Raw genomic sequence first — 27216 nt, 5'->3', positions numbered from 1 at the left:
CAAGGTCTGGTCTAGATTAAAAAGTTAGGTTGACCCAGCTATGTCACTCGAGCGAGAAATATCCCCACCCCTGTATGACCTAGTTCAGCTGATGTAACTCCTGGTGTAGACAGTGCTACGTCAGAACAGTAGAACCTTGGAGTTATGAACACCTCAGGAATGGGGGTTCTTCGTAACTCTGAAATGTTCATAACTCTGAACAAAACATTTTGGGTTGTTCTTTCAGAAGTTTACAACTGAACATTGACTTAATACATCTTTGAAATTTTACTATGCAGAAGAAGAAATGAAACAAGCACAGAAACAGTTTCCTTACCTTATCAAATCTTTTTTTAAACTTAATCTTTTTAGTAGTTTATATTTAACAGAATACTGTATTTACTTTTTTCTTTTTTTGTCTCTGCTGCTGCCTGATTGTGTACTTCTGGTTCCAAATGAAGTGTATGGTTGACCAGTCAGTTCATAACTCTGGTGTTCGTAACTCTCAGGTTCTCCTGTAGAAGAATTTTTCCATCAGCCTAGCTGGATGAGGTGGATTACCTGTGCTGTCAGGAGAACCCCTCCCATCAGTGTGTAGATAGTGTCTACATGGAAGCACTACAGTGGCGCAGCTGCATCTGTGTTGCTATAGTGTTTCAAGTGTAGACAAGCCCTAAGTCACAAAGTATTTTCTCTCATTGGACCAATATTATGATTTGAAAATGGGAAAACTCTGATGCTTGATGCCTGTATGTATCATTACCTTTCTGAGCCAGCCAAATTACTTTTCTCTTGATTCTCAATTTTTAACTTATTTCTTACACAGACTTGTAGGGTGGTATTTTAGAGAGTTGTGTAAGTGGTATATTATATTCAATGTTGAGCTGAGAATTTGTGTGTTAAATACTATTTCAAAGGAAATGAATGGTGAGAATTTGAGTTGTCTCCATAATATGAAATGATACTTCACCTTTCTGAGAATGTTTTATAAAGGTTTTATTTCCGGACTCCCTGCAAGTATATTCAGCTGATCCGTAACAATCCACTATTTCAAATAATATCCTTTCCCCAAAGCTTTACTTTAGATATCTTTAGGGGCCGTTGTATAATTATGTTGTAAAGCTGGAGTAATCCTAGGGGATGTATTATTGTAGCAATATCCATGTGTTGATATTTGCAATGGCAGTTAGAATGAATATTTTTGCTGTTTTATTTCCTAGTAAAGTCATCTGCGAATTAAGCCCAGTAATGTAGTGTAAAACTAAAAAAAGGCAATCATGTTGACAATCCTGCCTTGATACCAAAGGTGATTTGCTGCCTTCTAGTTTTAAATCATCTATGATTGATAATTTTCAAATTTTGGGCAGTTGCTTAAAAATTGGTAAACTTTAAAATCTTATATATATGCTGAAGTGAGTTATGTGAAATCTTATATCAAAATTTTACTTCATTTCAAGTTAAATTAATACTCTTGATTTAGTGCTGGATTGAAAGCATTAGAAACCAAAGCTGCATCTCGATGCACAGTTACCTGTAGCACCCCACCCACCAATGTGCCTCATTCCTGACCCAGTGGGCCACCTCTAGGGGTGAGAAGAAAAGTTTTTAGTCCAGGAAATTGAAGTGATTGGAAGCTGTGTGTGAAAATCAGTTCAGTTTTTTATGGTAACCATGGATTTGGGTGCCCAATTTAGGTATATCGTAAAATTTCTGTGAGAAATGTACTGATCAGTTCAGTACATAGCTTTCTTGCTGATAAGTGTTCCTAATACAAAACACAATTATGGGTCTCAGTGGTAATGGTGTTTGACATGGAAACCTATTCTCTAAGAATTTGACTGAAACCACCAACCGTTCCAATGTAGCAATGTTTTTAATGTTCACCTTAAACATGAGCCTAAATTAGACATCAGACTGCAGGAATCCTGCATTATTCTGGGATTGTACTGGTGTCAACCAGTCCTCAGCAGAATAAGAGTGCAACAATGTTGGTCTGTTTCAGTGTTGCACTCCAGCTGGGGCATGTGTTCAAGATTCTCAGCTGCTGCTGAAGGACTCAAGAAGTTGCACAGGTGTTTAGGGAGTCAGACCTTTCTTTTGTCTCAAACTAGCCCCCTTTCCCTTCCCTCCCACTCCCAGCAGCACCTGAGAATCACATTGTCTTCATCATCACAGCTTCCCAAGATTCTCCTTGTCAATCTGCTGTGGCTACTCAGGAAGCACACTAGGCTACAGCAGGAGGTATGAAGGCATGATCAGGTGTGTGTGGAGCGTTTTAAGAGACCTGAGAAAATTCATAGAAGTGGAGGGAAGAAATGGAGAAGAGAAGTCAATTGCTTGATTTTTGTGGAGAATGTTATATCTGTATTATATTTAGTTGGGCTGGTAGCCAAAAGGAACTCTGAAACAAAGCTTCTCTTTCTTTCCTTTCCCATCTTGCCCTATGAATGAAATAAACTTTATCTTGCTTTTAAAGGACACTGCTGTATTAGGCCCAAGACGAGGTGTACCCTGCTTCATTTTGATTGTATCCAGATATGCTTCCTGTATTTTCCCCTTGCCTATCTGCTGCCTCTTTCTGAGTATGTACTAGGCAGTGTGTGACAATGGACAAAAATCCTGCTCTCTGAAGCACTTGCAGGGCAGGATTCTTACATGTTTTAACACCCTGGCACAGCCTATGTGAACAGAGCAGACTAGATGGACAACATGATGTGCACATGGTGCCCTGGTTTCAAACAATCCTCTCGCCTTGAGGCAGTAAATGGGTTTCCTAAACGAGAATTTAGAATTCTGTTTTACAGTCCAATTTTTAATGAAGAGATAGTGACAGGCAAGATGGCCTAAAAAGAGCATTTCTAAAGTTTGCAAAATTTAGAGCTGTCTTAAAGTTGTTTTAAGAATTTTCCTAAGTAATCTTAGATGTGTGTTAAAGTCTTAAATCTGTATAGTTTTAACGTTGCCTATTAGTCATATGAAATTTTTTGATTTTCAGTTTTTGCTCTTCTAATTCAGCCTTTCTCTCTGACTCAATATAAAGAGAATGTCAATTGAATTAATTAATTGGACTTCTCACCAAAGGAAATTCAGAATACTCATGTTTGTAAGGTTTTTTCCTGTGTCCTATGCTACAGCATCACCAGGCCAAATTCATCCCTGGTGTTCTGTCAAAGTCAGAGCATATACAGTAGTGAGGAAAATGGACCAGCCTGCATAAGAACAACTCTAATTAGTCCAAGGGGGTGTGAAGAGCTCATTTATTTTCTTGGGCTGTGTGTCTCCATTGACATGTCATAGAATCGTAGGACTGGAAGGGACCTCGAGAGGTCATCTTGTCCACTCCTCTGCACTCATGGCAGGACTAGGTGTTATCTAGACCATCCCTGACAGGTGTTTGTCTAACCTGCTCTTAAAAATCTGCAATGATGGAGATCCCACAACCTCCCTGGGCAATTTATTCCAGTGCTTAACCACTCTGACAGTTAGGAATTTTTTCCTAATGTCCAGCCTAAACCACCCTTGCTTCAATTTAAGCCAATTGCTTCTTGTCCTATCCTCCAAGATTAAGAAGAATAATTTTTCTCTCTCCTCCTTGTAGCAGCCTTTTATGTACTTGAAAACTGTCATGTCCCCTCTCAGTCTTCTCTTCTCCAGCCCAACCAAACCCAATTTTTTCAGTCTTCCCTCATAGGTCATGTTTCTAGACCTTTAATCATTTTTGTTGCTTTTCTCTGGACTTTCTCCAGCTTGTCCACATCTTTCCTGAAATGTAGTGCCCAGAACTGTACACACTACTCCAATTGAGGCCGTATCAGCGTGGAGTAGAGCAGAAGAATTACTTCTCAAGTCTTGCTTACAACACTCGTGCTAATACATCCCAGAATAACGTTTCCTTTTTTTGCAACAGTGTTACGTTGTTGATTCATATTTAGCTTGTGATCCACTGTGACCCTCAGATCCTTTTCTGCAGTACTCCTTCCTAGGCAGTCATTTCCCATTTTGTATGTGTGCAACTGATCTTTCCAAAGTGGAGTACTTTGTACTTGTCCTTATTGAATTTTATCCTGTTTACTTCAGACCATTTCTCCAGTTTGTCCAGATCATTTTCAATTTTAATCCTATCATCCAAAGCACTTGCAACCTCTCTTACCTCGGTATCGTCTGGCAAACTTTATAAGTGTACTCTTTATGCCATTATCTAAATCATTGATGAAGATATTGAACAGAACTGGACCCAGAACTGATCCCTGTGGGACCTCACTCATTATGTCGTGTGTAGTCTGTTAGGCATCACTTTAAAAAAAAAAAAAAAAGACAACTTGATTAATTATCCCTTATAAATTACTTCGTGTACCACAAGAACTCAAAACAAAGATGAATATTGTTACTGTAATCAAACTTTTCAATAACAATACATGCTTTAAACCCCTCTCTCAAGATATGGCTAAGGGAGGATTAAAGAACTGATATAAAAATCACTACTTAATTGAAACAAGTTGTAGGGATCTGTTCAATATTAGGTGATTTTCAAAATACAGTTTACCAGTTTCTCAGAATGGATCGGATAACAACTATTCATTTTTTTGCAAAGCAGAGAAGTGATGCTTTAAATCTGTATATTCATGTACTGTGTATCCAGGTAGGTGTATTTTTACCAAAAAAGATAGGATGTTATGTATTTCATGAGCTACAGTAACTGAAAAAAATCTGACGGGTGTGTACTGGTCTCAGGTTTGAGCTCTTCGGTGAATGAATGAATCTGTTTTTAGTGATCAAAAACGAAATTGAATCTGAATGAGAGAAATTTCAAGGTTAATCCATAAAGTCAGTTATTCTCCCATCAATCACTAAAAACTGGAATGAGACATTCCAAAGTTGATTATGAAGACACTGTGCAGTAAATCTGACTTCTTCTTTATTACTTTATTACATGCCATAATTCCCCTCCTGGCATCGAAATACTCTTTTATATCAATAGACTCATGGAATATAAATTAACTCGTAGAATGTACTATTTGTATGCTACATTTCACAGTTGGAGAGATTAGATATTGGTTCTTTGGAAGTATCACTTCCTCATTATTCTGTTTACCTTATTACTGTCTGATTAGACTAGCATACAGTATCTGTGTATGGTTATGGATGGATTGGTGTCCATTAGTAGGATGGTGCACAGGTGGTGGTATACAATTTTTAGTCTTGCATTAGTTCACTTCTCCTTTCTTTACATGATAGTTTCTGTGATCTACACATAATAGCAATGCCTATCACAGAAGATACCATTGACTTTACAATCAAGCTGGACCATTAAGTGAGTGCCTGGGGCAGTGGGGTGGAGACTCTTTTGCCCATAGCATATAAAATGGCTTGGTATAGATATGCTTTCCAAAAATTGTAGACTAAGTATCTGGGTGAAAATGCTAAACCTATTTTTATTCTATGGCTGATTTTCTACTAGTATCAGCAGTGTTATTGTTTACATCAATGTCAGTCTGTTTACTCTGATATATTAATGGAAACCTTTGGGGTTCTCCAGCTGGCTTTTAGGTATAGCCAAAATATAATAAATGATGAGTAAATACGTATGAAAGACATCATAGCTGGTAATAAAGACAGATGGTAGAACAGAATCCCGCTTTAGTGATTAACTGAAGTTGGAAATTATTTCTTTATACTGTAGATAAACTTGGTGAGAAAGCAGGACAATCACATTTATCACTGTAACAGCAAATATCCCACACAGTTGTTTCCCTGAAGCCTAGAGATGCCTGAATCTGAAAATGCTCAAAGCAGTAACAAAGCAGAGCTTAACAGGTCAGAATTGATCTATTCAGTTCCATCTTACATAAACATCTGAGTTAATGGTCATGTGCTTTGGTATAAGAGATTCTTTGTGTGGCAGAGATACTGTTACTAAGGCAATAACCTTTATACTGGATCCTTGCAACTAAAACTTATTATGCAGTAACCAGCCGATATACAGGGACAGTTCTGATAATGCAGGAATTTAAAAGTGGAGTTGCTGGACAAAAAAGTCAATACTAAATAACACTGGTGCATTTTATTTTAATTCTTTCATGAAGAATTTATTGATGGCCACATCAGTGCAAATGCAGTTTTATAAGGACCTCACATGGTTTAATTAAAGATGTTACATTTTCATCAGTGTTTAATAGGAAGCACAGCTGAGAATTTCAGTTAGACAAAATAACTTTGAATGGGAACTCCAGAATGCAATTTTAATTTAAAATTAATAAAAACAAATATGCTGAATTACTGAAACTTCTAAAAGATGTTTAGGCCATTTTATGTGGCTTGCTCTTGTTAAGAACTGTGTTCAGTTCCTGGCACTGCTGAATACTGGTCACTATTGGGAACAGTGAGGTATAAGGCAAGATTGTCATTCTTTAGCACGCTTTTTTCGGAGATAGGAGGAAATGGTGGGAGGGGGAGAGTTGAGTGAATTTCTTCCACTCATTCTTGAAGCTTTTAGTGTGGAAATAGTTGGGATATTGCAATTTGTATGTCCCTACAATCTGGAATTACTACAAACACAAGCTATAAGAAGCCCTTTCCAAGGGGAGATGGGGAGAATAATAAAGGAGTTAACGTAATGAGCCCCACCACATAATTTTGAAGCCATGCTAGCAACAGCTCCCTACCAGATATTCTATAGCACAGATTAAGAACACTGGTAGAGGGGGAAAAATCATTGTGCACAATATTCAAGGAAGCCAATCTAGGTTCTCACGGACAGCAGTCTTTGTTAGTATACTTTCATCTGCAATGTAGAAAGGGTTTAATAGTCTATGTAGTGTGGAGAATCATAAAAAATTATTTGTATTTTTCTTGTCACTTTCCTGTACTAGTAATCTGCCTGCATTCGTTCCTTTGGATCCCAGATCCATGTTGATGCCCCAGTCACTGCTGCTGTTTAACACCTATATTCCACCTTCGGAGGCAGTTGTGAGAAGACAAAACATGATCTATGTGGGGCTATGAAATCAGCCCTACTCAGCATATTTTTGTCCTTTACCTCCAGCCTAGACAGAATTGTCTTCCGTCTGTCATGATACACGAAGGAAATAAAAGCCTGGATGAGGAACAGCTGGTTTAAAATGATCACAGGATAGGCTGGACTGGTGCTAGCTGGAAGAGAAGCATTTTGAGGACTACCCATGGGCATATGGTGCTGTCCAAGTTCAAGATAGTGTGACGCCTAAGGCTTGCTGGGCTCTGTACTGATGTTGGTTATCAAGAGTGGCTTTCCATATTTGGGTAGCAAGAACACTCCATTTCCCCCGTGCCCCACATATCCATCTACTCCAGGCTGGACTATTGTAATTCACTCTACCTGTGATTGTACTGGAAGTTTACAAGGAAACTGCAGCTTCTGCATTACATTTAAAAAAAAAAATTCTTAAGAGAACACACTACACTAATGCTACTCACAGGTTTCCCTGCTTGTTGCCAAAGCCACTGGTAGGATACTGGTACCGGTCTGCAAAGCCCTTAACAGGGTAGGCCCATGCTATCTCAGACTGCTGCTTTTGTCAGGATCTTCTGTGGCAGCTGCTATTGTTTGGCATGCTATATTTAAATGAGCCCAAGTATAAACTTGAGCGAGGCAGAGGTTGCAGTGCAGGACTCGCTTCTTTACCAAAGCCCCCCCAGAAACCCAAAAGAGAGCACAGGCAGCACATCAAAAGGCAGAAGCTGAGAGCTAAAGAAAAAAGCAAGAATGACGTTGTGATTAAGAATGAAGCTGGTTATTTACTTAGTATCTTTTTTTGCTTCCCCTTTGCCATTCATTCACTTGGCAACATTTTTGGAGCCTTTTATATTTTCAGAGCACTTCAGATCTTTTGACTTTTCTATCTAGAGCCTTGGTTTTCAACCTGTGGCCCATGGGCCTCTGGGGATCCGCAGGCTATGCCTAAGATGCACCTCCATTCAAAACCTTTTAGGCATCCGCAAATGAAAAAAGGTTGAAAATCCGTGATCTCAAGGAATTACGTTCTTCTCTCCAAAAATGGAGATGTAAGTATGCAACTCCATGAAATTCAGCTGAGTGTATATATATAACTGTGGGTTGAAATGTGTAAATGAAGTGTGGAGATCTCGATTAGTGATTGGCATGCTAAGATTTGTAGAAGACTGGAGGTTCTTCCCATGTGTTAGATTCTTTTGGCCTTGTTTTTTGGGAGTAAAGGGTACTTTTGAAGCAGTCAAAACTTGGATATATGGAGAAGAGGTCTGAGAAAGTAAGATTGGCAGAGGTTGCAGTGGTTAAATAATGTAGATATCATTAGAATTCAAAGTAGTGGGCCTGGCTGACTGGTTTGGAAGTCGAAGGATCAGTACAGTGTCAGAGTATATAGTTCAGGTCTTAAATTCATCCATAACTCCTTTAGAATTGGAATGCAGTGGAAATGGCATGCTGAGTCGGAGAGTAGGGAGGAAAGGGAACTGCCTCATGTTGCTCTGGAGCTAACTTTCCGCAGCATAGACTTCCTCTAGCGTGACTTTCCAGCCAGAGAGAAGGGTTGCTGAAAAGGCAAAATTCATACCAGTTGAGGAAATGTTATTGGCTAGAATCAGATGGAGGGGTAATACACTTATAAAAGGTGATTAAAAATTGGGTTTAAAAAGGCCATTTAGCAATTTAACTTTTAAACACGAAGCTGTGCTATTTAGAAGAAACATCCATTTTTCCTACTCCCTGGGTAATCTAGCTTTCAGTGTAAATGAATTTTTACCTTTTTTTAATAAAATGTTAGTGGATATTTCAAATGTTAAACAGCATGAGTCACGCCTTGGTAAAACAATGTTTGTGTACACAGAAAAATCTGTGACAGAGCACAAAAACTAGTTAATAGTTGTTCAGTGAACATAGTGGAGTTCTAAACCTAATCGGAGTGTCTTGTTGCTATTGTAATACAAATTTCAGAGTAGCAGCTGTGTTAGTCTGTATTCGCAAAAAGAAAAGGAGTACTTGTGGCACCTTAGAGACTAACGAATTTATTTGAGCATAAGCTTTCGTGAGCTACAGCTCACTTCATCGGATGCATAAAGTGGAAAATACAGTGAGGAGATTTATATACACACAGACCATGAAAAAATAGGTGTTTATCATACACATAGTAGGGAGAGTGATCACTTAAGATGAGCTATGTGCTGGAAATGGCCCACCTTGATTATCACTTCAAGAGGTTTTCTCTCCCCCCACCCCACTCTCCTGCTAGTAATAGCTCATCTTAAGTGATCACTCTCCTTACAATGTGTATGATAAACACCCATTTTTTCATGGTCTGCATGTATATAAATCTCCTCACTGTATTTTTCGCTGAAGGCATCCGATGAAGTGAGCTGTAGCTCACAAAAGCTTATGTTCAAATAAATTGTTCTAAGGTGCCACAAGTACTCCTTTTGTTTTTGTAATACAAATGTTACAGTTGTAAAAAGGCAGCTTTGACACACAAAGAAGCATTTTTTTTAGCATGTAGTCTTTCATCTTTGATTGCTTTTCATTGCTGTATAATGACATGATAGCATAGGTTTGCAACTAATTCTCAGCAGATAAATTCTTGACCTTTAGAAGACTTCTGTAGTAGTTATAATACAAATATCTATACCTGCTATCGTTTTCTTTAAACAAGGCTGTTTATGAAATATTGCATCCTACCTTTAAGATATTTCTTAATACTAAACTTTTAATCTTTTTAATTAAATCTTTTTTAATTAACTAATCTGTTTGAATGAAATGTTTTTGCAGAGAATAATACTATTTTATAAACTGTATGTGTGAATAGATTACTTATGTATCCAAACTGAGATGGGGCATTAGTTTATAAAAATGTGGGTGGTATCCCTTTTCACCTACGTACTGGCTAGCTCTCAGCAAAGTATCTTACTGTGCTGGAATGTTGGTGCATGTTACAGGTACTTAAAACATCTCTTGAATGATTAACCACATAGTTTATGAAACCAGTGATCCCATCTCTAAAGCTCTGATTTGCTGTGGCATTATTTTATCTAGCAGCCATTGTGGTCAGATACTCAGTATTTCTTGGTATTATAATCCGTGTTAATAAATTAATCCCTTGTTTTCCAAGCACAGTTTTCCTCTAGGCTCTCAAACTCTTCCAGAAATCTCTCTTTATAACTTCTGTCGTCTTGTTTGTTGACATCATGGAAGTGAGTCTGATCTTTCAAGGAGCTGAGCATGTTCTGTTCTCATTTGATGTCAATGGGAGTGGTGAGTCCTTGGTGCCTCTCAGGATAAGGCCCAGTATTTGTAATTCTTGGCTTGCAAGAGCAGCTGTATAGAAGTGAAACACAGTGTAAAGAGTGAATTTAATCAGGCATGTTAAGAGGTTCATAAAGCTTCATATATACGCTCTTATGTTCAATATGTTTCTCTTCCTTCAACAGCTACATCCCCTCGAGTTTCTTCAGAGCTAGAGCAAGCACGACCTCAGACAAGTGGAGAGGAAGAGCTCCAACTGCAGCTTGCATTAGCAATGAGCAGAGAAGTTGCGGAGCAGGTCAGTTTCCTGTGTATTACAATCATTCTCTGTCTGTGCTCTGACTGCAAAGGGGAACACCATCTTCCATGAACGCAATTTGGTTTCACTCCTGGTGGGGAGCTGTGTGAAGCAACAGCCATTTTGGACTAGGGCAGCTGTGGCTTCAGACCCATTGAGAATAAGACATGGCACCCATTTTGAAATGAGCCATCTTCTGTGGAAGAACGTTATTGTTCAGTCCCTCCTGAACTTTCAGTTATGAAAAATTATTGCAAAAAAAGATAAATCCTTAAAAAAACAGTATACAAAATTTCAATGAGTTGTAACTATGAACTACTAAGATTGAAGAGCGTGTTATTCTGTTAAGATCATTTGGGACCAAAAAAAAATAAAAAATGATCTGACCTGGAATGCTCATTTTCCTAAATCACTCATTTTTAATTAATTTTAACTCAAGCTAGTCTTGTGATTTGATTTTTTTTTGGTAACTTCACAGAAAATTCATTCTGTATTCACAGTAAATGCTGTAATATTGGGGAGATATTATACTCTTAATACATAACAAAGGAGTTGCATCTCAGCTATACATTCAAAACTCACCCTTAATTATGGAATCATGCCAGGCACTTCCATAATGATCTTCAACCTTTTTACAACAAGCATCAGTTTAGAATTGTACATTAAATACGAAAGTCCTTATGTCTGCAAAGGGATACCATAAGGAAGAGGATTTTTTTCTCATTTAGCAGTAAAGCTGGAAATAATGAACTTAATCTAAAAGAAAATATATAACTATTGGGGAATAAGATCAAATTCAGAAAGTGGTGATGGAATCGAAATCATTTGAAATAAAGTCACAGTTTGGCATAAACATATTAGAGATGGCCTAGAGATTTTAGAATCCCACAAAAAGGTGCAGAGTTCACTAGAAGAACTACTCTTGGTTCCTTGTAGACCTAAAAGTTCTATCAAATGTTGAGAGGTTTCAGAGTAACAGCCGTGTTAGTCTGTATTCGCAAAAAGAAAAGGAGTACTTGTGGCACCTTAGTCTCTAAGGTGCCACAAGTACTCCTTTTCTTTTTGCAAATGTTGAGAGACACTGACAAAAGCCAGGAAATCTGAAGTTAAAGCAGATGCCTCAATCTTAAATGTTTTAAAGAGGAACTGGTTTATAATATTTTGAAGATGGAATATCTGCTTTCTTTACATTCCCTCGTCTTTGTTAGTTCATTTAAGTCGTCTTTGTTTTACTCATTCTGCGAAAGTTATAAAGAAAACAAACTTTAAAGATTTAAAGAAACAACAAAGATTTCAAGTGGACGTGTATATAGGTTTAATGATCTCGTCTTTAATATTAGTGAACTAGGGTCAGGTTGTTTTGGCCTGTGCATAAGTGGGGAGTTATGCCCAAAGAACCCTCATCACATCACGTGCAAGGGACAATCTGTCCTTTGTAACCCACTGCACACCTCTCTGGTGCAAATGCTCCAAAGGGGGCTGGCAAGAGTTGAGACCGTAGCAGGCCTTCTCCCTGCACTGGCCTGCCAAGTGGGCTAGGTTCATGGAGGGAGCAAACTACACCATTTTAAAGGAACAGTCTAGCCCAACAGTCAGTATCAACAGTGTTGATTTCCTTTGCAGGAGGAGCGCCTCCGACGCGGAGATGATCTGAGATTACAGATGGCTCTGGAGGAGAGTCGCAGAGACACAATTAAAATTCCCAAAAAGAAGGAGGTAGTGCCTTCAATTAAGAAATTCCTGGTTATGCTGCAAAATGATGAAATACAATCAAATATAGCTTAATCTGGGCCCGTATATGCTTTGGGATTTTGTTGTGGTAGATAAGATTCATCCATGCAGGTTAAAGACCGTGCAGCTGATCAAGGGTGTGTAACAGAACAAAATATTGCTTTGTGACACGATGGGCATGTTACCTCAGGGTAATGTAGTCCTCTTTATTAAAGCTTAAAAAATGTTTCTTCCAACAGCATACAACTTTGTTGGATCTCATGGATGCACTGCCCTCATCAGCACCAGCCCCTCAGAAAACCGAAACCTGGGGACCCACAGCTGGAGCAAACCAAACAGACCCCTGGGGAGGATCTGCAGCTACAGCTCCCACCTCTGACCCATGGCAATCATTTGGTAAGAATAAACACTGCCAGAAGTAGTGCTGAAAAACCCTTTTTGGTGCTGACTCTGTCCAAGATTTTCTATATGTGGGCGGACTGACATACTCTATAACGTAAGTATTTTGATCTAATGTGGTTAATTTTTCAGATAGCTTAGTTCATCAAAAGAAAACTATAATGGAAATTTTAATCCATTTAGTTTGATTTTTTGCCACTGTAGTTAGGTTTCATACCCCAAAGGGAAGGAAGTGGTAACTGATTTTCCGTTTTTCCCTTGGCAGCAGAAACTGTCTCTCTCATGCTGGAGATACTCATACTCTGACTTGTAGTTGTGCTCAGCATCATAGATTCAGAAACTATATTAGACAGTGACAGGCATCTAAGTCAGGTTGCTATAATTAGCAGTCCACAAGCAGTGAATTACAATGTGTTATTACTGTTCTTAATGAAAAAGTGTGTTTATACTGACATAGAGTCAATAGTAAATCAGTTAAATTGTCTAAGTAAGTTATTTTTTTATCAACAAAACTATACTGGGTGAAATCTAACTTTAAATCTATTTTAATTTTAATCCTTTATGAAACACTGAAGATTTCTTGACTTGAGCGCTAAATCCAAATGCATATGTATTTGATGTGGAAGATCCGAAGCTGCTCATGTTAGAGGGCTGCATATTTAATTTTCTGGGTGTCTTCCCTATTCTTTTTGCTGCCTCTGTAGTGTGCCTCCCAGCAAAATCCTTTTGGATTTGCCAGGCCTGTTTGGTAATCCGCTTTCAAGGCCCAGAGACACACAGGCTGTCCAAAGAGGAGTTGTTTTATATGAGAGCGTCCACAGCTCTTACAATGAGTCTTCAAACAGATTCATCTTTGGGGACAGATCCAGACAGCATGGGCAGAGAGAAGCGTTTCCTTTCCCTGAAGTGCCCGATAGTTTAGTTCTGCCTCCTCAGCTGCAGGCAGTTGTTTCCAGGATCCCCTTCTATAGAATGTTGTGGGGGAAAATTAATTAAAACAAATGACCCTTAAAAATTACTAGTTAAAATTCTGACGCATATCATCTGGGTTGATTTGCTGAGCTATGTAGTTGGGTGGAGGATGTATTTCCCAGAAGCTTTCTGGATGGGATTTGTTCACCGAGGTTCAGAAATACAAAGATATGTGGGAATGGCAGAAAACCCCTGAAAGCAGGGGAAGGCCAAGGATTGCTTTTTTGGAAATCCCTCAGCATTGATGGGGGCCTCTGCATTTTCTGTAATCTGCAGCCAGGGACATCTAGATGGTTTCAATCCAGCCAGGAGTGACTCAGACAGGAACCAAATTAGTCTAGCTCAGAGATCCAGGAGAGCTAGCTATAGGTGCTCTCCTCCTTAATCCTTTCCCCGGGGCATGAAGGAAGCAGACAGTTTGTGAAAGGATGTAAAACTGCTGAGGGCCACATTGTAACAGCCACTGCTCCTGGCTGCAGTCCTAACCCACTGTCTATTCCACTCCATCTGCTTCTCAGAGCAACTGGTAACTAAACAGCTCAAACCCATAAAAAATCCCAAGTACCAGTAATGGGACGTGTTGGGTATCCCCTTCTGCCATTATACACCCACTTCTGTTCTTCCAATATCAGCTGTTAACCACATATTTTACGCATCTGGCTCTTATTCAGATGGTCTACCACCTGCAGCCAGCTTCAGTAGCCATAATCTGTTGGCTGTTTTCTCCAACCTGAAACCAAAGGCCTGCGTTCTATCTTCTGGAATCTCCATTCATGGGCTAGAGTCCTTCCTTTCTCCAGATCCCCTCGTTGCAGGCCTCAAGCCCCTCTATCTCCATTAGGACAAGACAGTAGACTTTGAAATGCCAACAAAATAAAAGCAAAAATACCAAGACTCCCTAAAAAGCCAGCCGTGTCGTATCTCATTCTGAATGCGACCCAGAGGACTCAGCTATTGGGTGTAGGGAGAAAAGGCAATGCCCAGTGCCACTGTAAATTTAAAAAAAAAAAGTGAAAAGACCATCCCTCTTATTCCTCGGCTTATATGAGACACAGGACTCCTAAGAAACACAATTAAAAATCAAAAGGGACAAAGCAGGATAAGTCTGGCTCATGGAAAGAGGGCTATCTGTAAAGGTTCTGATAGTCCTGATAGTGGCACTCAGGCATGAGGAAGTTCATGTTTACCCCTTCATAGATGTCTTGCTGATCAGGGCCTCCTGACCAGGTGGTGGTGAATTAGCTAACAGATCTTTCAAACGTATGGGTACAAGTCATGATCATCTGGGACAGGAGCCAGATACCACTAGTTCATTTTGTGCCCTGGGGGGTTCAAATGAACACCATAAACCCTCAGGACATCCCTGTTGGCCAAAGTCTCCCCTTTTCCCATCCTGCCATAGTGATCAAGATCCCACAGAAGGTTATGTGACCTCAGTGATGGTAGACAAAACCTGATTGACAGGTAGGAAAAATCACTTTTCTCCTCATTCTTCCCTTCTCTATGATCAGGAAGTCCCGATAGCAATCATCTCCAGCTGATCTACAGGTTGCAAGGTAGAGCGCTTAGTATTGAAGCATCGATGTCTTCTCATTTTAGCACTGTGTGCAGCTGCTTAGCCACTGGGTCATTATTTTGTTTTAAACAGAGTTTGCATCTTCATCTATGACGAGCAGTAAAACATGAGATCAGAAAAGGTCAATCAAAGTTCTGGGGTTTTGAGACTGTTTTTTATTTTTTAATAGGAAAAATTACATCAACCTTGTGATTTAAGAAACAAGCAAAAACTTGTCAGTGGATGGTATTAGCTGCAGCTGTTGAGTTTCCTGTCCTTGGCTCCCAACTTTATTAATGCCATGTATAACAACTCCTCGTTCTTGCTTTCCAACTACTTGGCTCCCAAGGATAGTCTTGAAGATGTCAGGTTTATGAATCTTGACTGCTAGTAAAACAGTGACTCATTAAAATAGAGGATTTTAATCCTGCCTAACTATGCTTTGACAGTTCAGTAGAGGGAAGAGGGGTGGGGGAAGGTAGCTTCCTAAATGCTCTTAGTTACAACTGCTCTAATTTTGTGATCTATCTTATGAAAGAACAAAAGACATTTTTGAAAGCTTCCGTTTATCCGGAGTAGTGTCATTAGCATTTCTTGCATGGCATCATCAATCGTAACTCACCACACAATGCAGATGAAGGACGTGTAAATGCTGGAATGAGAGTAGCCGTATTCCGATAGAGCCCTTCAGCATTTCCTGTGCTGTAGATGGAACACAAAGATGCCACCTGTTGATGAAAGTGAGCTAACAACTCTGCAAATCGGAACTCATGCTGGTATGCTCATCTCCTTGTTTCCTAGTTGGCTTTCATGGTGCTGCTCTTTAAACTGAGGATTTGGTTATAAACTGAAACAACAAGGTGAACTGAGATACAGCTGTCTACTACAAGAGTGGCTCTGTCCTGTTCTTGTATTAAAACATTAGTTTCCTTTTTATACTTGGTCTCTGTTGAAATCTAGTTTTCGGAAAAAGGGTGTATGAGAACACACATTCTAACTTGGAGATAATCACTCCTAAAGGGTTATATGGATATGTGATATAAAAGCAAAATTATTTGCTTTTATTATTTTGGGCTGGTAAGTAAAATTTTTTTGGTTTGGGGTTCCCGTTCACATACTTGCATGCTGAGTGCAGGCATGTATCTAATAGAATCATAGAATATCAGGGTTGGAAGGGACCTCAGGAGGTCATCTAGTCCAACCCCCTGCTCAAAGCAGGACCAATCCCCAATTAAATCATCCCAGCCAGGGCTTTGCCAAGCCTGACCTTAAAAACTTCTAAGGAAGGAGATTCTACCACCTCCCTAGGTAACGCATTCCAGTGTTTCACCACCCTCCTAGTGAAAGAGTTTTTCCTGATATCCAACCTAAACCTCCTGTTAAGGAAAAGTTAGCACATGTGACTCCATTTTGGTTTGGGTCCCACCTTTGTTTAAATGCCAGCACATCATACACCAGGAGGAGTGATCCTTAGATACTGAATCCCTGTGAAAATCCTCCTCCTTGTCTCCAGCCTGCCTTGACTCCCAGTATCTGGTTTTTGTTAGTCTCTAACTCCCTGTCTCTTGGCCTTGATGTGAGGCCTCCCATTCTGATAATAAAAGTTACTGATGCATGGCTTTAGGACCATGCTGTGTAATTAACATACTAGAATAGCATGAGGAATGCACCAAGCAGGGATAGGTGGTAGATAAGACAAGGGTTTGTTTATTAGCTAAGGTTTCCGATGCACGAGGGCAACATGCTTTGCTAAAAAGTATATAACCTTTGTATAATCTGTATTCAGGGTCCCCCCCTGGCTAGCAGGGGGCACCATGCTCGAGCGTAATAAACTTAGTGTCTTTTGGGTACTCTGCAGTTGTGGACTTTGTTTCTGTGCCTCAGCCTAGATTCGAACTGTGCGTGACCTATCAGGTGTAATTCGTAGCATTGGTGTGCGTGTCCTATCAGGTGTAATTCGTAGCATTGGTGTGCGTGTCCTATCAGGTGTAATTCGTAGCATTGGTGTGCGTGTCCTATCAGGTGTAATTCGTAACACTCCCCCACTGCAACTTGAGACCATTACTCCTTGTCCTGTCATCCGCTACCACTGAGAATAGTCTAGATCCATCCTCTTTGGAACCCCCTGTCAGGTAGTTGAAAGCAGCTATCAAATCCCCCCTCATTCTTCTCTTCTGTAGACTAAACAATCCCAGTTCCCTCAGCTTCTCCTCATAAGTCATGTGTTCCAGTCCCCTAATCATTTTTGTTGCCCTACAATACATTTGCTGCCAAGTGTTGCTTCCTTAAAGATGCTCCTTGGAATCTTCAGACTATAAGGATGACTCCTAGGCACCAAAGTGCTCCTGTTGAGTCGGTGGCTGCATCATAAATACTGATCTCTTTGTGATGCTTGTATACACTGTCAGAGAACGTTGTTAAAAACTGTGTGAAACTGTAGTAATGCCTCTCCAAAAGGAAACATCAAAGGAAGGGCTGGGGCTGCTCTTTCTGATTGCTACTGCTTGTTGCAGATAGGTAGGAGGTCTGCAGCAAGTACTGGGTCTGGGCAAGTGAGAGGTGGAATTGAGTTGTTTTGTGGGAGATGGGGAGGTGATGTTGGTAGGGGGGGAAATACTGTTTGGTTGTCTGTTTGCCTGCTCTTTCTAGTGCTGAGCAGAATCTCACACTTCACCACCACCCCTCGTTATGGGGGAGGGGACACAGCCAAGAGCAGGCCTTTCAGACTTCTGGCAGTTTGCTGTTTTGCCTCTCGGATTGAGCCTGAGACCAGGTTCACACTATAGATGTCTGCTGGCATAGCTATGCCAGTCAGGCATTTGACGAGATGAGGCCTCTGACCAACGTAGCATAGAGCAAAAACCTCTAATACAGACACAGTTATACCAGCAAAGCTGCTTTTGCCAGTATAGCGTATTTCTCTTTTGGGGAGAGGACTGGAATGAGCTATGCTGGCGAAAGTGCAGGTTTGCTGGTATAAACTACATGTACACTAGAAGTGCTTTCCTGGTACAGCAGAGCTGTAAAGTGTAGCCCTCACTTGAGGGTGAAGTCCCAGCCTCACTGAAGTCCCAAGTTTGGCTTCTTCAGTGGGACCTGCATTTGAGCCTGAGTGCTTTTGTATGAAGAAAAGGAGGACGTGTGGCACCTTAGAGACTAACCATCCGGTGGAGTGAGCTGTAGCTCAGGAAAGCTCATGCTCAAATAAATGGGTGAGTCTCTAAGGTGCCACACGTCCTCCTTCTCTTTTTGCGAATACAGACTAACACGGCTGCTGCTCTGAAACCTGTTTTTGTATGGCGATGTAGGAGGGTGGAAGGAGGACACTTGGGCTGAGCAAAGATTGTGAAGAAGTTTGACTGGCATTTGATCACAAGGGAGGTTGGCAGGGAAAGGGGGTTTATGTGAGGATGATAATAGCAAGAAATATGACTTTACTTTCAACACACTGCTGTTTTGTTTTTTGTGTCTGTCTTGTCAGATCATAAGCTCTTTAGGGCAGGGACTCTGTCTTCGATTCAACCCCTGGTTGGGGCCTTTAGGTTTTACTGAAATATAAATAATTTGGGGGTTTTGTTCTGTGGGAGTGAAGAATCAGGCTTGAATCATCATGCACTGAAATAGGGTGGATCAAACGTGCTGTGTAGGTATCTTTCATTAAAAATAAGAGTCCTGAACTTGCATATGAATAAAACCTTAGAGAAGGGATCTGTATTGATGGTGATGGATAATTACAGCCAAAAGTAGTCATTAAAGTAGGGAAAAGAACAGAGAGGATGATTTGGAAACAGATGGGGACAATTTAGAGAGGGCCTATGGCAAGAATAGTGATCACAAGCGGGGAAGAAAAATTGTAGCTCAGAGAAAGTTGAAGGATTTGTTTTACAAAATTAAAATATGGTGGAAAACGGGAGAGAGTTTCAGAATGGCTCATTTTAAGCCTTTAAGTAGGTTTTTCCCTGAACACTTCAAGTTTTTACATTGCGTCCTTGGTTTCTTTTAGATAATGGCTTATAGAAATGATCTTTCCCTTGAGTTTATTTTAAATGTAACCTGTGATTTAATATGTCACTTTCAAGCTGAACAATAATTCTGTGCCATGGTGAGTGACAAAAAGAAAAGGAGGACGTGTGGCACCTTAGAGACTAACCAATTTATTTGAGCATAAGCATCCGATGAAGTGAGCTGTAGCTCCTGAAAGCTTATGCTCAAATAAATTGGTTAGTCTCTAAGGTGCCACAAGTCCTCCTTTTCTTTTTGCGAATACAGACTAACACGGCTGTTACTGGTGAGTGACAGTTTGCCCTGAAAGCAAATTGCTGCACGTTTAATTAAATCTTCAAGCGGGAGCTTACTTTTATTCTTTAGGAGTCTTCCACAGAAAGTTGTTGTCTGTACTTGTAGCACGGCAAAATTGATGTAACACAGCGTCTGATTTTTCACAGGTTTCTCTTAGTGCTTACTTTGCAGAGGGAGTGTTTATAACTTAATACAATTAATTGTCTAGGAAATCTTTTCCAAGTGACTTTATGTCTGATCTGTGATTCAACTGTCTCTTGTTGCAGGTGCCAAGCTAGCTACTTCTGTTGATCCATGGGGAGCACCAACTGGATCCACTACTCAGTCTCTCTCCAAAAATGTAGACCCTTGGGCTCCTTCTCAGTCATTCTCTGTAGCAACAAAAGCTACTGTAGATCCATGGGGACCAGCAGCTGCAAACAAACCTATTTCCACTTCTGGTAAGAGACTGTTTACATTTGACATCCTTTCCAGTAAATAGGCTGTACTGAACCTGTGGTATAAGTGTGCATGCCTTTAAAGTTTGTTTGTTTGTACTGAGGGAGTTACTTTTTCAGCCTCTAGTCATTGACTAACTTAAGGTGAGATGTGGGCAGTTGCTAAATGGAGTGGGTAAAAGAAACAGTTGCACTGAAGGACTTGTAGTACTGGATTTCAAAGTAAATAAGACCTATAATTACTCCTGGGGAAATTCTTCACCACTGCACATGCACAGAATTTATGCCCCCCGCAGATTTCCTTGTTTCCCGGCAGAAAAATGACTTTCTGACGTGGAAGCAAAGGGAAGCCACAAAAGCGGTCATGTGACCCTTCCCAGCAGTATGTTTCAGGTGCCCAGGGCAGCCGGCAGAGAGGTAAATCATTGTGGGGTGGGGGTGAGACTGGGAAAGACATGGCTGGTGGCTCCTACCCTGTGCCAGGCTCAGCTGCTAGTCCTGGCTGGGCTGGGGGAGATGGGACTTCCTCTTCCCCTGCCCGTCATCCGGGGCCGGGTCAGATTTCTCCCACAGCTGTAGGAAGCTCTGCAAACTCCTCCTCCACCCCCCTCCCCCCCCACGCTTCCTGCACCCATCACTCCTCAGCTGCAGGGGGAGGGGTCACTATACAGGGAATTGCTCCCCCGTCTGTCCAATCCCTGTGCATCAACCCCCTCATACCCAGACCTGCCCACTGAGCCTCACTTCCCTCGCCCGGACCCAGAACCCCACCCTACTGAGCCCCAGCCAGTTGCCCTTGAATCCCAACCCCACTGAGCTCCAGTCCCCCACATCTGGACACCCCCACTGAGCCCCCCCGCTGAGCTCTATCCCCCCACTCAGCCCCCCCACCCCCCGAGTCCCAACCACCTTCACCTGGACCCCCCTGCAGAGTCCCATTACCTTTGCACCCAGAATCCCCCAACAAGCCCCTGTTCATCCATATGTCCCCCCGCACCTGGATCACCCACTCACCTGCCCACACCTAGATTGCCCTACATAGAATCCTCTCAACCCGCGCCTGGATCCCCCCAAGCTAAGCCCCTCTGCACTCGGATCCTGCCTTGCTGAGCCTGCCTGCCCACACCTGGTGCACCTGGCACAGGGGCAGGGCCCTGGGGTGTTTCTGGGTCCAGCTCCATCCTTGCGCTGTGTCGGGGTTGGGTGCAGCCTCACCGCTGAGTCCGTGTCCCAGGGGAAAGCTGCACAGTGATCTCCCACCTCTGTGCAGCCAGTGGCCTGTGCTCTCCAATGCTATGCTGGAGCCTCCACATTTATTTGACGAAATTTGCAGAATTTTAAAATATTGTGCGTGAAATTTTTAGGCGCAGAATATCCTCAGGAGTATATAATAGACTTTAGGACAGACATTTCAGTGCTGCTATTTTGAGTCAGAGCATTGCATTTGTGTGGCTCTTTCCTCCAGACTCCCTTTCACATCCTCTCCAGTCTTTACTTTATGTACACCTGCCACCCAGTTCAGCCATGTACCTGTGACTGCACTGCTGCCATTGGTCTGCTCTTTAATTAGCTAAACATTTAGTTTCCAAAAACCAGAGAATTAAAACAATTTGAAAATGTCCGTCGTTCTGAAGCTTTCAGTGTGGTGACTTGCTGTGCAGAAGGATGTCTCTGTAGATGGAAACTGACAGTTCAGGGTTTGATCAGCATCCAGTGTTCTGCGGAGGAGGTTTTCAAAGGCGCAAATGGGAGTTCAGTGCTTACCTGCCCTTTGGGCCTTTGAAAAGCTCCCTCTGTAAATTCTTACGTAACGAAGTGTAGAAGGTGCTGCTGCAACTCCTTGCTTATCCCTTGTGACACTGCTCCCAATAACCATAATAGCGGGGGTAGGGATGGGGGGGGGTGCATGGGTGCCATGACTTTCTGTGCTAAATGAATTCTTTGCAATCATAGAATCATAGAATATCAGGGTTGGAAGGGACCTCAGGAGGTCATCTAGTCCAACCCCCTGCTCAAAAGCAGGACCCATACCCAATCATTCATCTCTGTACATTTTATAATAAACTAAGGATGTGTATGTGGAATGATGTCAAGATCATGTCTAATCTAAGATCATGTCTGGCTTTTTATGGAATGTTTTAGAAATAATTCTGTAAAATTCATGAGACTAAAGATATTTTATAACTTTCTCTTTTTTGCTGGAGATAAATAACATTTGCAATACAAAATCTTTACTTGTATTCTGTCTTCATAATTTATCTCTGTGAGCTGATTGGTTAGACGCCTCTAAGTGTCATTGTGATGATTTAAAATGTAATGAAGCTTAATGCTAGCTATTTAAAAAGTGACTTTCAAATTCCAACCCTGTTAGGTTTGGGGTAATATAATTACTCTTTATTTACATAGGTTTTTTTCCCTTCCTTTTTGCTAAAGGTGTTTCCACATCTAGTGAATGTGTCTTCTTCACTGATTGCAGAGTAAAGCTAGGCTCCCCTTTGCTTAGCACTCTAGCACCTTATCTACGCCAGGTACTGAGCACATCTTTTCTGTTGCCCTCCCAGTCCCTTTAATCTGTGAAACAAGAAGCTGAATTTGGGAATCAAATTCTTATCCCAAGTATGGCCACACTTACATTCCATTTTGCTTGTTATCACTGGCTTATATCCATGCTTCTAATTCCAGTACTACATAGAATTTGTGATGCCGGTCCCCACAGCATCTGGATGCACCACTTGATTGCTCAGCTAGTTAATATGTATGCTACCTTCTATATTGGGCAGTAAAATCACTGACCATCTCCACTACAACCTAAAGACACTTAATTACATGTGCCTTGAAGGCCCTCCATCATGAAAAATCAGAGGAAGATTGTACCGTAGGTAAAGGCCAAATACTGAAAATGCACTGCTACTAGTCCTAAAGAGTTTGGTCTCTGGGGTAATGCCAGCTGAACCTTTAATGGCCATGACAGGACACAGAGGGAAATGGTTTCTCAAGTAATGAGTGGTTTAGAAATTGCTTTTAATCGTACTGGACATGATGCAGGTAAAGATCTGTTAACGAGAGGTGTCGTTTGTTCTCCTGATCAGGAAGCACGTCGTTTGGCCTTTTCAGTAATTTGAATGGTGCAGGGAAAGATGACTTTTCTGAATTTGATAACCTTCGGAATTCCAAAAAGACAGGTACGGATCAAATGAATGCTTGGCAAACGGGCAGTTTTGTTGGTAATCTTAGGAACAGGTTTTTAAACCAACTGTTAATCTTTTTATGACAGAAACAAGATACACCTTTCACAGTGGAAAAGTTCAAACTGGGGAGTAGGTAGAACTTGTTGCAATTGTTGCAGATAATGTAGCAATAAAAGCCAGTTGTTACCGCCATGTAGCCGGACCTCCGTGTAGCTCAGGCTATACAGTTTCATCCTGTAACCCCTGCACTGAGCACAATGACTTACGCTTAATTAAACCGTATCTTCCGCACGTGTTTTCGGTGTGAGTCATGGTGACTGGGTGAAGGCCGTGAAAGGAGGCAAGGAAACAAAGTAACCTGAGAGATGGTTTGTCAAATAGACATGGAAACACTTGTATTCAACAATAGTGGAAGAATTACTGAAAGTCCACTCATGTGGAAGTTTGTATTTCACTTAATGAAAATGAAACTGCTAGACTTCAAAAATGTAAATGCTTTGAGACTCTGTACCTCTTTATAAGGGGCACCTTCTGTAAGATTGGTGACGTAGCTCAGCGTTGGTCCAGGTCCCCCTTTTAAAAGAAATCGGGCAATTGAGAAATGGCTAACACTGAATGAAAAAATATACCAAGATGATAGTTCAGAGGCCACAGTTCTGATGCTTATGAATATCTTCTCCATAGAGGCTATTTATTCGTGTCTATATCACAGCACACTAAAGAAGGATGTCAAGGTCAGTTGGGTAGAAGCGTTGTTTATATTACACTGCAGTTGTAATTCTGCTGTTCTACACTTTTGTGGGATACTTAGGATTTAATGACAGGTTTCAGAGTAGCAGCCGTGTTAGTCTGTATCCGCAAAAAGAAAAGGAGGACTTGTGGCACCTTAGAGACTAACAAATTTGTTTGAGCATAAGCTTTCGTGAGCTACAGCTCACTTCTTTTCTTTTCTTCTTTTCACCTCCTTTTCTTTTTAGGATTTAATATATTTAACAACCTGCTAAAAGTGTAAAACATACTTGGCAATTTAAACAAAATTATAGTATAAAATCAGATTCAAGAGTATATTTTTAGTAATAGAATGAAATCACTTGCTTCCTTCATCAGCCTTTTTTTTGTCTTGCATGATTATAATACATTGTGAACAGCCAGATCACTGGTTTTAGTAAATTGTAGCATTTAACATTGTGAACCTAACAGATTGTTCTTGACTTTTTGTTACAGCTGAGTCGGGTTCCACTTTGTCATCCCAGCATAGTGGTACAACAAGTCCTGATCTCTTTGATTCTCAGCCCACGAACATGACATCAAGCAAACAAAGTGCAGCTCGGAAAACCCCCGAATCTTTCTTGGGGCCCAATGCAGCTTTGGTGAATCTGGATTCATTGGTGTCTAAGCCACCACAACCTGTTCCATCATTGAATCCATTCTTAGCTCCAGGTACGGCTCAGTACATCCCTTTCCAATATATAACTTTGTTTAATCTTGTCTTCCAAATTTGTTCTTGTAGAAGAAACCCTGCTCACCTCTGGTGCACATAGCTCAATCTAAGTCTTGTACTTCCTGTTTTGCTTGCCATGCTAGACTACTTTTTCCAGCAGGACTTGCTCTGTTGCAATTAGGAGGGAGAGGCAGCATGGTCTTGTGGAAAGGTCATGGATTGATACATGGAAGGACTTGGGTTCTATTCCTGGCTCTGCTGTGTTATCTTGGGGGCAGGGGCAGTGACTTCAACTCTCATGATTATTTACTGTTTGTATTACTGTAGCACCTACGAGCCCCATTCATGAACTAGGACCCCATTGTGCTAGGTGTTATACAAAAACAGAACAAAAAGACAGTCCCTGCTCCTAAGAGTTTACAATCCAGGTATATAATACAACAGACAACAAATGTAGGAATACAAAGAAACAATGGGTCCATATTGTTTAAATAGAGAAGACAGGCATAGGACAGGGAAGCGGTAGAACACACAAGCATAGTGAATAATGTGATGGCAACAAATTGCATGGTAGTTCCATAATTTTTTTTTTGCCTGTTTCCCCTCAAACATCTTGTTTGTTTATATCAGAAGCTCTTTGAGGCTGGGAATTTTGTACTCTGAGTTTGTATGCTGCCCAGTCCAGTGGGGCCCCTATCTTGGCTCGTGCCTAGGCACTCCTGTTACACAAATAATAAATTCTAGTGCCCTCCTTTATTGTTTGTATCATCCTAAGCCCTAATAATTGCTTCCTATTCTTAGTCTAGTCCTGTTGGGCTGGATCCTGAGAGAAACTATCCACTTCAGTGGGAGTTGCACATGTTGAGCAGGCATTGGCTAGCCATGTGTGCATTGTTCCTCTCAAACGTGAACATAAATGCTAAAAATAATATATTCAATCAAAAGTATTAAAAGCTGCTATATTAAAACATGGAAGAGCTATAGTAAATAGAGATGAAGGCATACTAAATATACTCCATCCCCTGCGAGGTGAAGGTGGCACCCTTCGTAGGAGACATTAGATATTACTTGTGATACTACGCTGGATCCTAAAGGCAAAGACGAAGTGAGCATCAATTCAAGTTGTGTTTAGATATTAACTTCTAGAGAACATGCTTCTTTCTCTGCCATTTCTACTGGTGTAGAACTCCACCCAGCTTGTTCCAGCAAGGCATACTCAATATTGTTCTGGGCCAGTCCTGGCTGATTATAGTCAGTGTTCTTTTAAAAACAAAAATAAAAAAGATGAGTGCGTTATGAAATCATTTTGAAATATAGTCCACAGTACTGGAGCATTGATTGTTGGTATAATCTGCATGCTGCTCATCACCCCCCACCTAACAAAAGAAAAACAAAACCAAACAAAAAACCCCACCGAAAGCCTGGACTCTTTCGCGCAGAATATACCTGTGGCCCTCTTAATTCTGAATTGCATTAAAATATCAAAATATATTGCACTGTTAAAGCCCTCTAGGGAGCTCTGAGTGCACACCAGCAGGGTTTACGCAGACCAATTAATGCACAACACATTAATGCACTTCCAAAATCACAAGCTGTTTGGTTCCAAAGTGCCCAACGCACTTTTGAAAATGGGACTTAGAAACTTGGATTGCTTCAGCCCAGGTCTACACTATAGACTTAAGTCGGTATAACGGCGTCTCTCAGGGATGTAAAAAATCCACACCTCTGAGCAAAGCATTTAGACTGACTTAACCCCTGGCGTAGACAGTGCTACGTCAATGGGAGGGCATCTCGCATCGACAGAGGTACCGCCTTCGTGGAGGTGGATTAACTATGCCAATGAGAGAAGCTCTCCTCTTGGCGTACAGTAGAACCTCAAAGATACGAACACCACAAGTTCCAGACTGACCAGTCAACCAGACACCATGTGAAACCGGCCGTAACCAATCAGGCAGCAGCGGAGACACACACACAAAAGCAAATATTGTACTGTGCCTGTGTTGCATTTTAAAGGTAGGCAGATCTGAGCTGCCTGTCCCCACCCCTACCCCGAACTGCACGCACGGGGCACCCACTTACAGCTAGGAGTTGAAGATGCTGAGATTCACAGGCAAAACTGAGAGTCCCCGCTGCCAGCCCAAGGGAGCCAGAGCAGCACTGGGGTCTGCACTGCTTTCCTGTAAGTTTTGGGTACTGTTTTCACACCCCCTCCCCTGGCTGGGGGGAGGTTGGGAGGCTGTTTTTGCATGTCACCACCCCATCCCCCCCCCCAGGAGGGGGACATGCTGTTTTCACCTTCAGCCCACCCCCACCCCACTCGGGAGGAGGACAAACTTGCCCTGCAAGAAGTTGCCTGCAGGGAAGCTGCCAAGCTGCCTCTGGAACCTGGCCTGAAGTGTGACCTGCTGGAGCTGTGTTTTGTTCAGAGTTACGAACGTTTCTGAGTTATGGACAACCTTCCTTCCCGAGCGTCTGTTGCAGTAGTGTTGTCGCGGAAGCGCTGTGGCGGCCGGATTCGAAGTGTAGACCTGACCGTAAGCTCTCCTGAAGATTTCACCACTAGCCTCTCGCTACAAAATCTGTTTTTGTCTTCAGTCTCTCCCCACAGCCCTGGCACCGTTCTTCAGGCAATTTTATTGATGACATGGGAAATAACGGTTTTCATTAA

General features: G+C 41.4%; 1 protein-coding gene across 7 annotated transcripts in view; it reads left to right on the top strand.

The window, feature by feature from the left end:
• Positions 1 to 27216, top strand: part of EPN2 (epsin 2) — a 69890-nt gene that overhangs the window by 37425 nt on the left and 5249 nt on the right. For 4 of the 7 annotated variants that reach the window (XM_073361783.1, XM_073361780.1, XM_073361781.1 and 1 more), the window contains exons 3-8: positions 10414 to 10526; positions 12150 to 12242; positions 12497 to 12653; positions 19749 to 19922; positions 23009 to 23101; positions 24332 to 24547. In XM_073361783.1, the coding sequence (XP_073217884.1) occupies positions 10414 to 10526; positions 12150 to 12242; positions 12497 to 12653; positions 19749 to 19922; positions 23009 to 23101; positions 24332 to 24547 (846 nt within the window). Of the gene's footprint in view, positions 1 to 7861; positions 8020 to 10413; positions 10527 to 12149; positions 12243 to 12496; positions 12654 to 19748; positions 19923 to 23008; positions 23102 to 24331; positions 24548 to 27216 lie in introns of those variants that run through there. The other 3 variants (XM_073361787.1, XM_073361786.1, XM_073361785.1) reach the window with 3 other exon arrangements.

The sequence above is a fragment of the Lepidochelys kempii genome, chromosome 10 (genome assembly GCF_965140265.1).
Source record: "Lepidochelys kempii isolate rLepKem1 chromosome 10, rLepKem1.hap2, whole genome shotgun sequence".
Lineage (NCBI taxonomy): Eukaryota > Metazoa > Chordata > Testudines > Cheloniidae > Lepidochelys > Lepidochelys kempii.
The sequence above is the reverse complement of the archived record's forward strand: the minus strand, read 5'-3'. Positions and strand labels throughout refer to the sequence as shown.